This window comes from Aquarana catesbeiana, linkage group LG03 (assembly GCF_042186555.1).
Source record: "Aquarana catesbeiana isolate 2022-GZ linkage group LG03, ASM4218655v1, whole genome shotgun sequence".
NCBI classification, from domain to species: Eukaryota; Metazoa; Chordata; class Amphibia; order Anura; family Ranidae; genus Aquarana; species Aquarana catesbeiana.
Window position 1 is genome coordinate 185,312,354 of NC_133326.1, and position 15,095 is coordinate 185,327,448.

General features: G+C 42.9%; 1 protein-coding gene across 1 annotated transcript in view; it reads right to left on the reverse strand.

The window, feature by feature from the left end:
* Positions 1–15,095, reverse strand: part of NAPEPLD (N-acyl phosphatidylethanolamine phospholipase D) — a 62,993-nt gene that overhangs the window by 7,565 nt on the left and 40,333 nt on the right. The window contains exon 3 of the mRNA XM_073619604.1: positions 12,654–13,300. Coding sequence (XP_073475705.1) covers positions 12,654–13,300 — 647 coding nt within the window. The remainder of the gene's footprint in view (positions 1–12,653; positions 13,301–15,095) is intronic.

Genomic DNA, 15,095 nt, shown 5'->3' on the forward strand with positions numbered 1-15,095 from the left:
TAGGTCTGACGGACTTTGATGGACTTTCCGACGGACTTTCGAATTAACGCACTTGCCTACACACAAATCAACCAAAGTCCGACGAATTCGTACGTGATGACGTACAACCGGACTACAATAAGGAAGTTCATAGCCAGTAGCCAATAGCTGCCCTAGCATCGGTTTTTGTCCGTCGGACTACTTGTCTACTACTATTACTTGTGCAGGTTTTTTTTTAATATTGGTGAGTAAGGGCTTGTTCTCATGTGCGGTAGCCCTTGCCGCCCCGTAGAAAAGCGATTTGTGGTAAATCGCTGTTCATTGGGCCATTGCCAGGCAACTGGGATGCGATACGTTGCATCCTCAATGTCCGTTTTAACCCTAAAAAGGTGAACCATCACGCTAACAACCATCTACATTGCACGCAATTGCCACACGGTCCAATTAATTTTAATGGGTCGTGTTTGGCAACGGTACTCACCATCGAATATGTCTTTTTTTTTTTTTTTTTTTTTTTTTTTTTTTATTGTGCCTACTTACACCTTACGTTTCCTGTAAATGTTCAGATATGCTAACAAAGCTAATACTTTCTCTTTAGTTCATTAAAGGATACAGCTGGATCAGCAGGTGGTGTAATGACCCAATGATCTACTGATCTACTGATCCAGCTGTGTCCTTCAATGAACCCAGAGAAAAAAGATTTTACAAGGCGAACAAAAATCACATTTTCTTTTTTATTCATAGAAAGACACCGCCAGATCAGTAGACAATTGTGTTAATACACCACCTGCTGATCAGTCGGTGTCCTCCAATGAACTCAGAAAAAGATTTTTATGGAAAGTACAAAAATCTAATTTTTGTTTTAAATAGAACCAAACAATAAGTGCCGGTTCACACAGGGGCGGCACGACTTGCAGGTCGCCTCAGCGAGGCGACCTGCAAACGACTTCCGAGGCGACTTGCAAAACGACTTCTGCATAGAAGTCTATGCAAGTTGCCCCCAAAGTAGTACAGGAACCTTTTTCTAAGTCGGAGCGACTTGCGTCGCTCCTATTAGAATGGTTCCATAGCACAGAACGGGAGGCGACTTGTCAGGCGACTAGGTCGCCTGACAAGTCGCCCCTGTGTGAACCGAGCCTAAGGCCCTGCTCACACTAGTGCGATTTCTCCTGCGTCTCATCATGCTAGAATGCACAACATGGATGGAAAGCACATTATTCTCCATGGTGCCCGTTCACATCAAAGTAACGTGGTGCAGGTGCTTCTTTTGGTGCACCAGAATGTGTTTTTGGCTCCACAGCTTTCAATGGGACTGGAGTTTTAATCAGATATACATTTTATCATATTAGTTTTTTTTTCTCAGTGCATGGTCTAATTGGGCGGAGAAGGATCTGGGGGTTTTGGTAGATCATAAGCTTAATGATAGCATGCAATGCCAAGCTGCGGTGAGCAAAGTCCTTTCTTGTATTAAGAAAGGTATGGACTCTAGAGAGAGATATAATTATGCCCCTGTTCAAATCATTAGTAAGACCTCATCTGGAATATGCAGTTCAGCTTTGGGCACCAGTTCTCAAAAAGGATATCGGGGAACTGGAGAAAGTGCAGAGAAGGGCAACCAAACTGATAAGAGGCATGGAGGAGCTCAGCTATGAGGAAAGATTAGAGGAACTGAATTTATTCATTCACTCTTGAGAAGAGGAGAATAAGGGGGGGTATGATCAACATGTTCAAATATATAAGGTGTCCATATAGTGAACTTGGTGTCGAGTTATTCTCTTTATGGTCAACCCAGAGGACAAGGGGGCACTCTTTACGTCTAGAGGAAAAGAGATTTCATCTCTAAATACGCAAAGGTTTCTTCACAGTAAGAGCTGTGAAAATGTGGAATAGACTCCCTCCAGAGGTGGTTCTGGCCAGCTCAGTAGATTGCTTTAAGAAAGGCCTGGATACTTTCCTAAATGTACATAATATAACTGGGTACTAACATTTATAGGTAAAGTTGATCCAGGGAAAAGCCGATTGCCTCTTGGGGGATCAGGAAGGAATTTTTTCCCCTGCTGTAGTAAATTGGAGCATGCTCTGCTGGGGTTTTTTGCCTTCCTCTGGATCAACTGAGGGTATAAAATTGGGTATATTGGATTATACAATATTTTTAAATTTATTTATTGTTTTTAAGGTTGAACTGGATGGGCTTGTCTTTTTTCAATCTGATTGACTAACTATGTAACTATGATTGGAACTCCGTTCAAAAAAAGCTCTTCCTACCAGGGCTGCAAAATCTGATCAACAGTGCAATGGCCAATAAAACCTCCACCAGCCAGCAAATCTAAAATAGATTTGGATGGAACTTGAGTCATCTATTTTGGACAAGGTAGAAGATGAAACATCTACCAGCTGCTAGGACTCCAGCGTAGAGATCTCCCAGCTCAAGTTAGTATTCCACCCACTGTGCTGGGCACACTTTTTCTCTACTCGGCTCCAGGCCTGGTAGGTATGGAATTAAAGGTCATTTGTAGGAGTCTTCACTTCCTTCTATTGCCAGGAATAAAGGTCAGCTGTAATTGGGACCACTTTAACCACATGCCAGCCGCCCGTCGTCTGATGGCAGCAGAATGGCTCCCCTGCGCGAATCACCGTAGCTGTACGGCGGCCGCTTTAAGGGGTATAGCGGGAGCGCACCCACCAAGAAGCCGATGTGCGTGCACGGTGGTCACGATGGCCGCCGGGCACCTTCGATCGCTCGTGACAGAGCAATAATGTGGACCTGTGTGTGTGTAAACACCCAAATCCACGTCCTGTCAGGGAAGAGGAGACAGATCGTGTGTTCCTAGTATATAGGAACACCGATCGGTCTCATCCCCCAGTCAGTCCCATCCCCCCCCAGTTAGAACACACAGTGAGGGAACACATTTAACCCCTTGATCGCCCCCTAGTATTAACCTCGTCCCTGCCAATGTCATTTATACAGTAATCAGTGGTTATTTATAGCACTGATCGCTGTATAAAATGTCAATGGTTTCAAAAAAGTGTGAAAATGTCCGATCTGTCCGCCGCAATGTCGCAGTCCTGATAAAAAAAATTATTCGCAGATTGCCGTCATTACTAGTTTAATTTTTTTTTTTTTTTTTTTTTAATACAGTAAATCAATGATCACCCTCTAGTAGCTCCGGCTCCAGGGACTCTTTTTTTTTTTTTTTTGAACATTTTCTCTGAACATTTTTCACCATTCCCTTGGATATATGTTTGGCAATTTCATTGTTGCCTTTTGTGTCCTATTTGGTTCACCCTATTATCCATTTATTCCTACTGTATGGTTTTTATTTACCTTTGAATATTTGATTGATTGCTGTTTCTTATTATTCATATAATCATGTATGGTGTTCAATATGTGTTTTAGCGCAGTCCTTTTTTGATTTTTCTTTATATGTTTTGTGTGCACGCCTCACTCTAGGACTGCAGCTTGCTTTATTCTACTTATCACTAGTAGCACAACCTTTATGTTAGCGCGGTATTGTTTATGGTTTATTAAATCAATAACCTATTTTATAGGCGCTCTAACTTTTGCGCAAACCAATCAATACACGCTTATTTTTTTTACCAAAAATATGTAGAAGAGGAAAAAAAAAATATTTTTAAATTGGGATATTTATTATAGCAAAAAGTAAAAAAAATATTGCTTTTTTTTTTTTCAAAATTGTCGCTCTGGGGGCGTGGCCGGACGTGATACAGGGAGGACGTGTGACCGCTGTGCTCCGTCCAGGCATATACCATCCACTGCCATCCCTGCCTTATTTCCCTCTGGAAAAAACCCATCCATTGCTGGGAACGATCCCAACCTTCCCCGCTACAGATCCGGCTGGATCTTGTCTGAAATCCGGCTCATCTGAGCCTCTTTAGGCCTTCTACCGGCCCTGGAGTAGCAGACACCGCCGCCATATTGAGGCCTGCGGCCTGTCCGGAGCCTGCCGCTCGCCTGCATTGCGGACCGGGAGACGATCGGGTCCTCCGCCTGGGTCCTTCCGTCCGGGACATTCGACCCATCATCGAAAAGAGGCAGATACCGGCGGTTTGAAGGAGAGCTGAGAGGGACCCTCCCTCCCCATCCCGGATCCCTCCGCAGTCTACCGCCATCCCTGAGCATATCCACCGGCCATCCTGGAACTTGTGAGTACCTGGGCTGTTGCCTGAGCCTTCCCCAACTGTTCCACGGCAGTGACTGGCCCCAGAATACCCGTTTGTGAGCCTCTGGAGTCCCGGACCAGGCACGGGAGAGGACCCCCCCCCCGGCCGGCCTCAGCCTTCAGGACAGTCAGCGGCTTCGGCCTAGTCCTGGAAGTCGGCGGCCATCTTGGTACTCCTAGTACCCCCATATCACATCTCCTGCAGTTTCACCACACATTGACTGCCTGTAGACACTATATACTGTCTTACACCTGCAAAACCTACAGCTGTCATCTCAACACCCCCTGACTCTTAATGTGACCACCTCCAGACCGGCGTGCAGGGAAGCAGACATGTAAAAGGAGGCCTTTGATCCCCATCTCTTTAAGAGATGCTCCTACAAAGCTAACAGTTCCCTCTTAATCGCAGGAGCGATATCATAACAAGACATCAGACCCTTCCTAACACTGCATGGGGAAGATAGGTTTCCAGAAGACAATATACAGAGGTTTTATCCCACCGCTAACGTCGCAGACCCCTAACACCATGGAGCGCTTCTTATATAAACAGAGATCCCCGATCTCCAGTGAACAGCCGAGATCCTCGGACACTGCTGACCCACATTCTCTGCCGGACGGCATGACCCAAGATAATAACAGATCCCAATCCTCCCTACACTCTCTTCCATCCGATCACCCCGTGGACGTAATGACAGTAGCCGTCCTAGACACAAAGTTGAACTCATTACTACACGAATTAACCCGCAGCATCGCTAAAGAAGTGAGCAAAATAGCACATGAGTTACGGGGTGAAATTGACCAATTAGGTGAACGCACCAACACATTGGAGAATAAATTTGATGAACTGACCCAATATGTACATGTTCTCGAAGAGGACAACTCCAACCTAAAACATACAGTCTCTCTACTTCAACTCCAACAGGAAGATCTGGAAAACCGTGAAAGACGCCAGAATCTGAGGATTAGGGAAATTCCTGAGACGGTGAATGACAAAGAAATACGTCCCTACCTTTTAGGCCTATTCGTCACTTTAGCCCCACATAGACTGGCGTATGGACAGGGCACATAGATCTCTGGCCCCAAAACCCCCTCCTACTGCCAACCCCAGAGATATTATTGTCCGCTTCCACTTCTACGAGAGCAAAGAAGCCCTCACACTTGCAACGCGTAACAAGTCACGGATTGACTATAAACAACACAAAATTCAGATATTCAACGATCTGTCTCCAATCACTTTGGCCAAAAGACGCAGTTTCCGTCCTATCACCACCCACCTACATAACCATCAAGTTCCATACCGCTGGGGATTCCCCTTCCGTCTAACCGTTACCAAAGATGGTGTTCAACATTCCCTGAGAGATCTTTACGAAAGTGAAGCCTTTATCCGCAACCTAGGTCTTCCCCCACTGCCAGAGGAAGATTCCATACCCCAAGCTCCAAACTCCAAACCACTTACCACTCCAGCAAAAATTTGGACCCCGGTCCAACGAAGATCCCAGAAGAACCTCTCTACCCCACAACGAGCCAATCGTCACAGATATCCAACCTGATGTGACTTTTTTTTTTTTTTTTTTTTTTCTTTCTTTTTTCTCAATATTTTTGCTCCTTTTTTTCCATGGCCAGAAAATACTTACCATGGATATTCTAGTGACCTCACAGTGATAGGGTCACTTTGTTAAGATGCATAGTGACATGCCAAACACCCATACTCCTCCTGTCTGTTTGCTCTTTTTGTTTTGGTTTTACAAAAACAGAGACGAGGATCTACCCACCTCCCTCCCCTCCTCTATTAATCCCTGCAGGCTAACATGCCCCCCTTCATGACCCAAGGCTTCTGCCTGGGCAGCCTGAAATTTTTTCTCAGGCTTTTCGAAAATTATTTTTTCTTTTTTCTTTCTTTAACATTTTCCGTCTCCCTATGCAACTTAGTTCCTAATTTTTTTGCCTCCTTTGGAGTTTCCATATGCAGGTCTTTTTTCTTTTTTTCTCCGTTTGACCTATATATGTTTTTTCATTGTTATACTTACATTATTATAACGATTGTAAAGAATGTTTGTTTTCAAATGTTCCTTTGTAAGGATGCTCAGATACATGCTCCCAGTCTATATACTACATCAGCACTTTTCTGTTTAACCAAATATGGCCCTCAAAGTCTATTCGTGTAATGTTAAAGGATTAAATTCCATAGGCAAAAGGTGGCAGGCCTTAAAAGGAATTTAAATCATCCAAAGCAGAGGTGATTATGGTTCAGGAAACCCATTTTAAGCCCAGTGGCTCCTTTAAGTTTGCTTCTAGACACTTTCCCATAGCATACACTGCCTCTGACCCCTCTGGAAAAGCAGGAGTGGCAATTCTTATTAAACGCACAAGCCCAATAAAAATACTTTCCTCCTACCTAGATCCTAACGGTAGGTTCATATTTCTGAAGTGTAGTCACTTCTCTACATCCTTTTCCTTGATTAACATTTATGCACCAAATGTAGGACAGATCGGTTTCCTTGAAAATGTTTTTGAGAAACTACAACCCTTTTCCCAGCCATTCATGATCATGGGAGGCGACTTCAATGTGTGCATGTCCCCGACCAGGGACAGGAAAACTCTATTCCAAGCCACTTCACAATCTTCCTCCAAGAAATTATCAAATTCCTTCCGCAAACTAGTTAGATCCCATAATCTATTTGATTCTTGGAGGATAAAACACCCGACCCAAAAACACTATACATTTTATTCCCATCCCCATAAGTCTTATTCTAGACTAGATTACTTCTTTATTACAGGCCCCCTATTGCCCTATGTAGTATCTTCTGAAATAAATCCTATTACCTGGTCGGATCATGCACCTATTGAACTCGATGTACTATTGGCGAAGTCTTTTACTAAAACCTGCCACTGGCGCCTCAACGAATCCTTGCTTAAAAATCCTTTATCTCAAACTCAATTACAGCAGAAACTGAGTTTTTCCAGCTCAATGATGGCTCTGTCCCGGAGATTTCCACCCTGTGGGAGGCCCATAAAGCCTTTTTTAGAGGCGAATGCATAGCTATAGGCTCACACCTAAAGAAAGATTCTGTACAACTTAAAAAAGATCTTATTACCCAACTACAAACAGCGGAAAGAATTCTGCTAGCCTCCCCCACGGTGGAAAAATTGAGAAAGGTCATCTCAATCCGAGATCAGATTAAGTCTTTCGATACGAATCAAACTTCCAAATCTATGTTGTGGGCTAAGCAAAAATTTTACGACTATGCAAACAAACCACATAGGATGCTAGTGAACAAATTAAAACCTCGTCCCCTTCTATCTATACCCGACCACTTGATACAGCCTGATGGCACCCCCACATACTGTCCGAAAACTATGTCAAAGGTCTTTGGTGATTTTTATAAGCAATTTTATAACTGTCTAGGTCCTGATTCACATCCTCAATTCTCGCAACCAGAGTTTGATAAATTTGTAAATTCCCTCCCACTACCAAAGATCTCTGCTGACCACCTATCCTCCCTTAACGCTCCGATTACTGGAGAGGAAATAGGAGAGGTGATTAAAAACCTTCCAACCCACAAATCTCCAGGCCCTGACGGTCTCCCTTACATCTACTATAAAACCTTTACACACATTTTAACCCCTTATCTACAATCCCTATTTTCCTCCTTTTTTAAAGGATCCATCCCACATTCACAATTCTTACATGCCAATATAACGGTAATTCCAAAACCAGGTAAGGACCCTGCACTACCCGACAATTACCGCCCAATCGCTTTATTAAACTCAGAATACAAAATTTTCACCAAGATTTTAGCCAATAGATTATCCCCACTATTAACGTTCCTAATCCACAGAGACCAAGTAGGATTTGTCCCCTCAAGACATGCTGGAGATAATACTAGAAGAACCATAGATCTGATAGACCTTATAACTAGAACTAAACGTCCCACCATAGTCTTGAGCTTAGATGCTCAAAAAGCTTTCGATCGATTAAGCTGGCCCTTCATGTTCGCAGTCTTAACACGATTTGGATTCTCAGGCCCCTTTATACGAGCCCTACATACCCTATACTCCCTCCCTACATCTCAAGTCCAGCTGTCCTATACCTCGCAACGATTTACCCTTAGGAATGGTACGAGACAGGGTTGCCCTTTGTCGCCCCCATTATTTATATTAAGCCTAGAACCTTTAGCGGCAGCTATCAGATCCCATCCTAATATCAGAGGAATCCCACTACGACATCAAGACTACAAACTCTCACTTTTCGCAGACGACATTCTGCTAACCATCACACACCCCGAAATTTCATTACCCTTCTTACACGAAACCCTCTCCACATTTGGGTCCCTATCAGGATTTTGTATTAATCAGACCAAAACAGAAGCCCTCCCCATCAATATACCCCCAGATATACTAAGCTCCCTACAAAACAGGTTTAAATACAGATGGTGCCAGACTTCACTAAAATATTTAGGAATTCATCTTACTCCTTCATACCACTCTCTTTATCAAGCCAATTTCCCTCCAATGTTCGCAGAAATTGCTAAACTCCTACAACATTGGTCTTCTATCCCAATCTCCCTTCTTGGTAGGATTAACGTTCTCAAAATGTCGATTTTGCCCAAATTACTGTACCTTTTTGAGACACTTCCGGTCCCGGTCCCTATGTCGCAATTGAGAAATCTCCAGAGAAAGTGCCTTAACTTTGTTTGGAATAATGCATCCCACAGAATCGCTCAATCGGTGGTCCTGTCTCCTAGAGCTAGAGGAGGACTAGCCTCCCCCGATTTTATTAAATATTACTATGCCTCTCATCTTAGAGTATTGACGACATGGACCTCAAGGAGGGCTGCAAATAGATGGGCCGAAATTGAAATGGGGATTACTGCCCCTGTACATCCGTGCTATCTATTATGGCCTTCCTCTCAGAAATTCATGCCCCAACTACGGTCTCTGTGTCTCTCCCCGATGCTTTTTACGCTATCAATCTGGAAAAGGTGCAGAGACAAATTTCATCTTCCTTTACCATGCTCCCCCCTCCAGAATTTCCTTTTTAACCCAGAAATTCCGGACGGATTATCATACCTGCGAACAATTTCATGGACACACGCGGAGATGTTTCAGCTGCGACATTTAGTCCACCCGGTAACACACAAATTTTTACCTTTCCCAGTCCTTAAAGAAAAACATGCCCTACCGAAATCTACAGAATACTTTTACCTACAAATTAAACATTTTTTCCAATCTTGCTTCCCCTCTTTATCCTTAGAAAATCCCACTGCTTTTGAATTATTATGTACAAATGGCCCCTACGAACCAAACTTAATCTCATCCATATATAAAATACTCCAGACAACACCCCCCTTAACTGACTCCATACATAGATACATGACTAAATGGTCCAAAATGCTAAACAGATCAATTTCTTTAATAGACTGGGGTAAAATCTGGGAGTCGGCTTTTAAAGTTTCCAGATGCGTGGCACAAAAAGAGACCGCTATTAAGATGATATTTCTTTGGTACAAAACTCCTGAGTTGCTACATGCCCAAAATGCATCTCTTTCCAGTTTGTGCTGGAGATGTGGGCAGTCCGTAGGTACACACCTTCATATTTTCTGGGAATGTCATGTCCTAAATGCATATTGGATTGAGATACAAAATTTATTGCAATCACTTTTCGCTACGTCTATTCAATTAAAACCCATACATTTCCTGTTAGGTCTACCCTTCCCAGGTATCCCTAAATCACTACAGAGACTAGGGTCCTTTGTACTTTTGGCAGCAAAAAGAGCCATCCCTAGACTTTGGCTCTCTACCAATGCTCCCACTTTACACCACGTCCTATCCATTGTTGCAGATATACGTAAAATGGAACATTTAACAGCAAAAATTGAAGGTAAAATTCCCCAATTCGAAAAAATTTGGAAACCTTGGGATGATTCAACATTTTGTTCTATAACCTTCCATTTCTGCTCCTTTTTGATTCCAAATTACATGTCGTCTTGAGCATCCTTATGTTTTGAACATGTTATTGAGATAACAACATAGATACTGTATGGAATTATTTCTTCCTTACTATATATGGCCCAATTCGGGAAGAAGCTGACTTCTGTCTATACAGATATCCTCACCATGTTACTTCCCTTTACAATGTTTGCACTACTTTTATTTTGATTGTTTCTATGCAAAATGTCATGCCTTTTTGTTATGCTGATTTATATTTGTTGAAAAACTTTTTGAAAATAAAAAATTACAAAAAAAAAAAAAAAAAATTGTCGCTCTTTTTTGTTTATAGCGCAAAAAATAAAAACTGCAGAGGTAATCAAATACCACCAAAAGAAATCTCTCTTTGTGGGGAAAAAAAAAAAAAGGAAGTCAATTTTGTTTGAGTACAACAACGCACGATCACGCAATTGTCAGTTAAAGAGACACAGTGCCGTAGCGCAAAAAATGGCCCGGTCAGGAAGGGGGTGAATTCTTCCAGGGCTGAAGTGGTTAAAGCATGCACAATTTTTCTTTATAGTATTAACCACTTGACATCCGGAGGCCGTCATATGACGGCCTCCACTTTCAGGGCTTATATCTGAATGATGTCTGAGGCTACAGACATCATTCAGATACCGGCATTTTCAGCCGGCGATTCCGTACACCATAAGAACGATCATAGCGGCTGTTCCGCTGCTTGATCGTTCTTACGGGCGGCGGGAGGGGACATCCCCCCCCCCCTCCCGCCGCCCTCCGGTGCTACTACCGACTCACCTCAGCGATCGGTGAGTCGGATAGCGGATCCGCCGGCGCCGGATGTTCACCATAGAGATTTCCGGCGGACCAGATGGTCGCCGGAGTCTCTACGATCGTTCGGAGGCCGGGCGCGATGTTATGACGTCACGCCCGGCCTCTGCATTCAAAAAAACGGCGCCGCTTCGGCTGTGAAGCGGCGATCGTTTTATTTTTTTTTTATTTTAGGCTTCCCAGCCTAGAGGTGAGATGTGGGGTCTTATTGACCCCATATCTCACTGTAAAGAGGACTGATCGTGTCATATTCCTATTACAAGGGATGTTTACATTCCTTGTAATAGGAATAAAAGTGATCAAAAAAAAAAAATATTTTTTTAAAGTGTCAAAATAAAAAATTTTAAGTAAAATTAACAATAAAAAAAAAAAAAAAAATTTTTTAAAGCGCCCGTCCCCGTGAGCTCGCACGCAGAAGCGAACGCATACGTAAGTCCCGCCCACATATGAAAACGGTGTTCAAACCACACATGTGAGGTATCGCCGCGAACGTTAGAGCGAGAGCAATAATTTTGGCCCTAGACCTCCTCTGTAACTCAAAACATGTAACCAGTAAAAAATTTTAAAGCGTCGCCTATGGGCATTTTTAAGTACCAAAGTTTGGCGCCATTCCACGAGCGTGTGCAATTTTGAAGCGTGACATGTTAGGTATCTATTTACTCGGCATAACTTCATCTTTCACACGGTGCAAAAAAATTTGGCTAACTTTGCTGTTTTGTTTTTTTTTTAAGCATGAAACTGTTTTTTTTCCAAAAAAAACGCGTTTGAAAAATTGCTGCGCAAATACCGTGCAAGATAAAAAGTTGCAATGACCGCCATTGTATTCTGTAGGGTCTCTGCTAAAAAAACATATATAATGTTTGGGGGTTCTATGTAATTTTATAGCAAAAAAATGATGATTTTTGACATGTAGGAGCGAAGTGTCAGAAATGGCCCGGATGTGAAGTGGTTAATATCCAAATGAATGCTGAAACAATCAATGAGCTAATGTTGCCTTAGGCAGGAAGTCAATAAAGCCATGGGATAGTATACACAATCCTCCAAAATGTTGATCAAGAAAGCATGGCTTGTTAATCCTAGAATAGAGAATTGCATGACTAAATCTGTGATTTATGAAATTACTAATTCAGTTATTTGACATTGTACTACTCTACTACTACTACAGTGCAATGCTAAAGATGTACAACCCCAACTCAAAAAAAGTTGGTACACAAAGCATGGCTTTGTAGTAGAAGAGTCCAGGTGCTTAACTGGCCTGCCTGCAGTACAGACCTTTCAATAATTGAAAATATTTTTGAAACATAAAATCCAAAAGGACTGTTGAGCAATTAGAAGCCTATAATATAATGAGATAACACTCCTCTCCCAAAACTCCAGCAACTGATCTCCTCTGTTCCCAGACGTTTATAGAGTGGTAAACAGGGCCCAACTTTGAGATGTGATGCTGCCATAAATTTGAAAATTACCTTTTTTTTTTAGTAAATTTTCTCAGTTTAAACATTTGATAGGTTTTCTATTGTGAATAAAATATGGGTTTATTTATATTTATTATATGAGATTTGCAAACAGTTGCATTCTGTTTTTATGTAGATTTTAGACAGCGTCAACTTTTTTGGAACTGGGGTTGTATCTGCTTGCCATTTATAATTTTTTATGCTCTTTTCATTTATAAAATATGTAGGTTTTTCGGTTGTAAAATAAATAAACACTCCATACCTTGGCTCATAAGCTCCAATGGGAATTGCTGCTACATCAAAGGGCCCAAATCTCTTCCCAATCTGTTCAAAAGCAGCACAATAACCAGTGTCTCCAGCAAAAAAGAACCTATTTGAGGGTCCAAGAACAGACCAGCTGCCCCACAGTACTTTGTTATCATCAAATGGTGTCCTTTTGCACCAGTGCTGGCAGGGGGTAAAAACGAAGGTCACCTCATCATGTCCAGGAACACAATTTTGCTCCCACCAGTCCAATTCAATAACATTTTCACAGCCACAGCTTTGCATCCAGTTTAGGAGCCCCAAGGGAACAAACCACCTCAGTTCAGTACCAAACCGCTGATTCAGCCCCAGTACAGTGTTGTAATCCAGGTGATCATAATGGTTGTGACTTATCACAACAGCATCGATTTTTGGAAGCTGCTCTATAGTACATGGTGGTCCTCTAAAACGCTTTGGACCTGCAATGCTTATTGGAGAGGCTCTCTGACTGAAGACAGGATCTGTAAGAAATGTCAAGTCATCCATTTCCACCATGACCGATGCATGCCCCAACCAGGTGATCCGTATCCCAGTCTCCAACTTGCCTGCAGACTCTGAATGTTGCACAAAATATGGCTCAATGATTGGAAGTTCCCTATCAAGTTCCTAGAAGGAAAAACAAGATTGTTAACAGGATAAACATATTTTAAATTCAATCTGATTTAATGCAGATGTCAAGGCTAAATGGAACAAAAAAACACACATCTTACTATACATGTACCGTACATTTGCCCAGGTATTATGCAGGCCATACATGGAGCAAATTTCTTTCCTGCAACCTCGGGTTGCACTCGATTCCTCCATCAACACAGACGGGGGGGGTTGGGAGACCATGTTTATTGCTCGCGGCTATACCAGTGGTTAGCGATAATTGCATGCAAAATCCGGCAGGCTGGTTGTGCCGGGGTTGATTAATTGATCAGCTTGGTACATTCAGCCTACCACCCATACATGATTCAAATCTCGGCCTTATTCTATTAAAGATACTTCAAGTACAAGAAATACCTGTTGGCATTTACAGAAATCCCACGGAGTTCTTATTTCATATTGTGGGCTGACAACAAAAAAATGTTTTTTGTTCAGTCCTGCTCATTATCTTTTGGTAAATGACTTAAAGTGGAGTTCCGCCGAAAAAAAAAAAAAATTTAAGTCAGCAGCTACAAAAAGTGTAGCTACTGACTTAATAAAAATCGGGCACTCACCTGTCCCACGGTCCAGCAATGCAGGCGCACGAAGCCCCGCTCCTCTCCGAGGCGATGGCATTCTTACTGTGGGCGCGCGGCTGTGGCTTCACAGCCGGGCATGCGTGAGCCGTGCTGTACGCTGCAAATGGCCGGGAAATCTTCTGGGACCTGTGACATGTCCCAGAAGATTGGAGGGAGGAGAGGTGAAATTCCTTCCTGTGCCGCGGAGCATCATTTCAATTGGCTGCACTACATGTGGTTAATGGGACATTTTGGCATTTTGTGGGTTGCGTGTTTTTTTTAGTGTGCGTTTTGCAGTATTTGCCCCTCGTTTTTTCACATGGTAAAATGCGTGTTTGCTTCTGCGTTTGGTGTGCCGTTAACAATGGCACTGAAAGCCCAACTAGTAATTTTAGGTGTATAAACATGGCCATACACTATACAATCTGATTGAATATTGTGTATTTAGTGAGAAGGGTGATCACTGATTGATTGCATTTCATTAAAAAAAACGTGCACCTGGGAATGGGAGGGTGGATGCAGGGTGTGTGCTAATGAGGTCAGCTGGTCAACTCCTTCTGGTGTCATAACTTACAGTCTGTAAAGAAGAAACACATTACTAATGGAAACGTGGATTAGGACAAGAAAAGTAAGGGACTGTAGAGTTAATGTAAAGCTTTGATATTTTTGCAAAAAAAAGTACATAAATTCTATATTGGTGCATAGGGGAGCTGGAATTTAGAAAGAAAAAAAGGGTGAACTTACCCTTAACCGCTAACCGCTTTCCGCCCACCGGCCAACATATGATGTCCTTAACTTTGAGTGAGGATATCTGAAGGATGCCTACAGTTAGACATTCAGATATCTTCTTTTTCAGCCAGCGATCCCCTACACCATGAGAACGAATGATCATAGCGGCTGTTCAGCCGCTTGATCATTTTTACGGGCAGCGAGAGGGGACGCCCGCTGCCCCTCCCGTGCTTCTCCGCTGCCATCATCGAACTGGAGAAGGGATCCGCCAGCCCCGGATGCTGACCATCGAGATTTCCAGTGAACCAGATGGTCCCCGGAGTCTCTATGGTGGTTCGGAGACCGGGCACGAGGTTATGACATCACGCCCGGCCTCTGCATTCGAAAAAACTGTGCCGCCTCGGCTGGGATACAGATCGTTTTTTTGTTTTTTTTAAATTTCAGGCTTCCCAGCCTAGGAGGCGAGA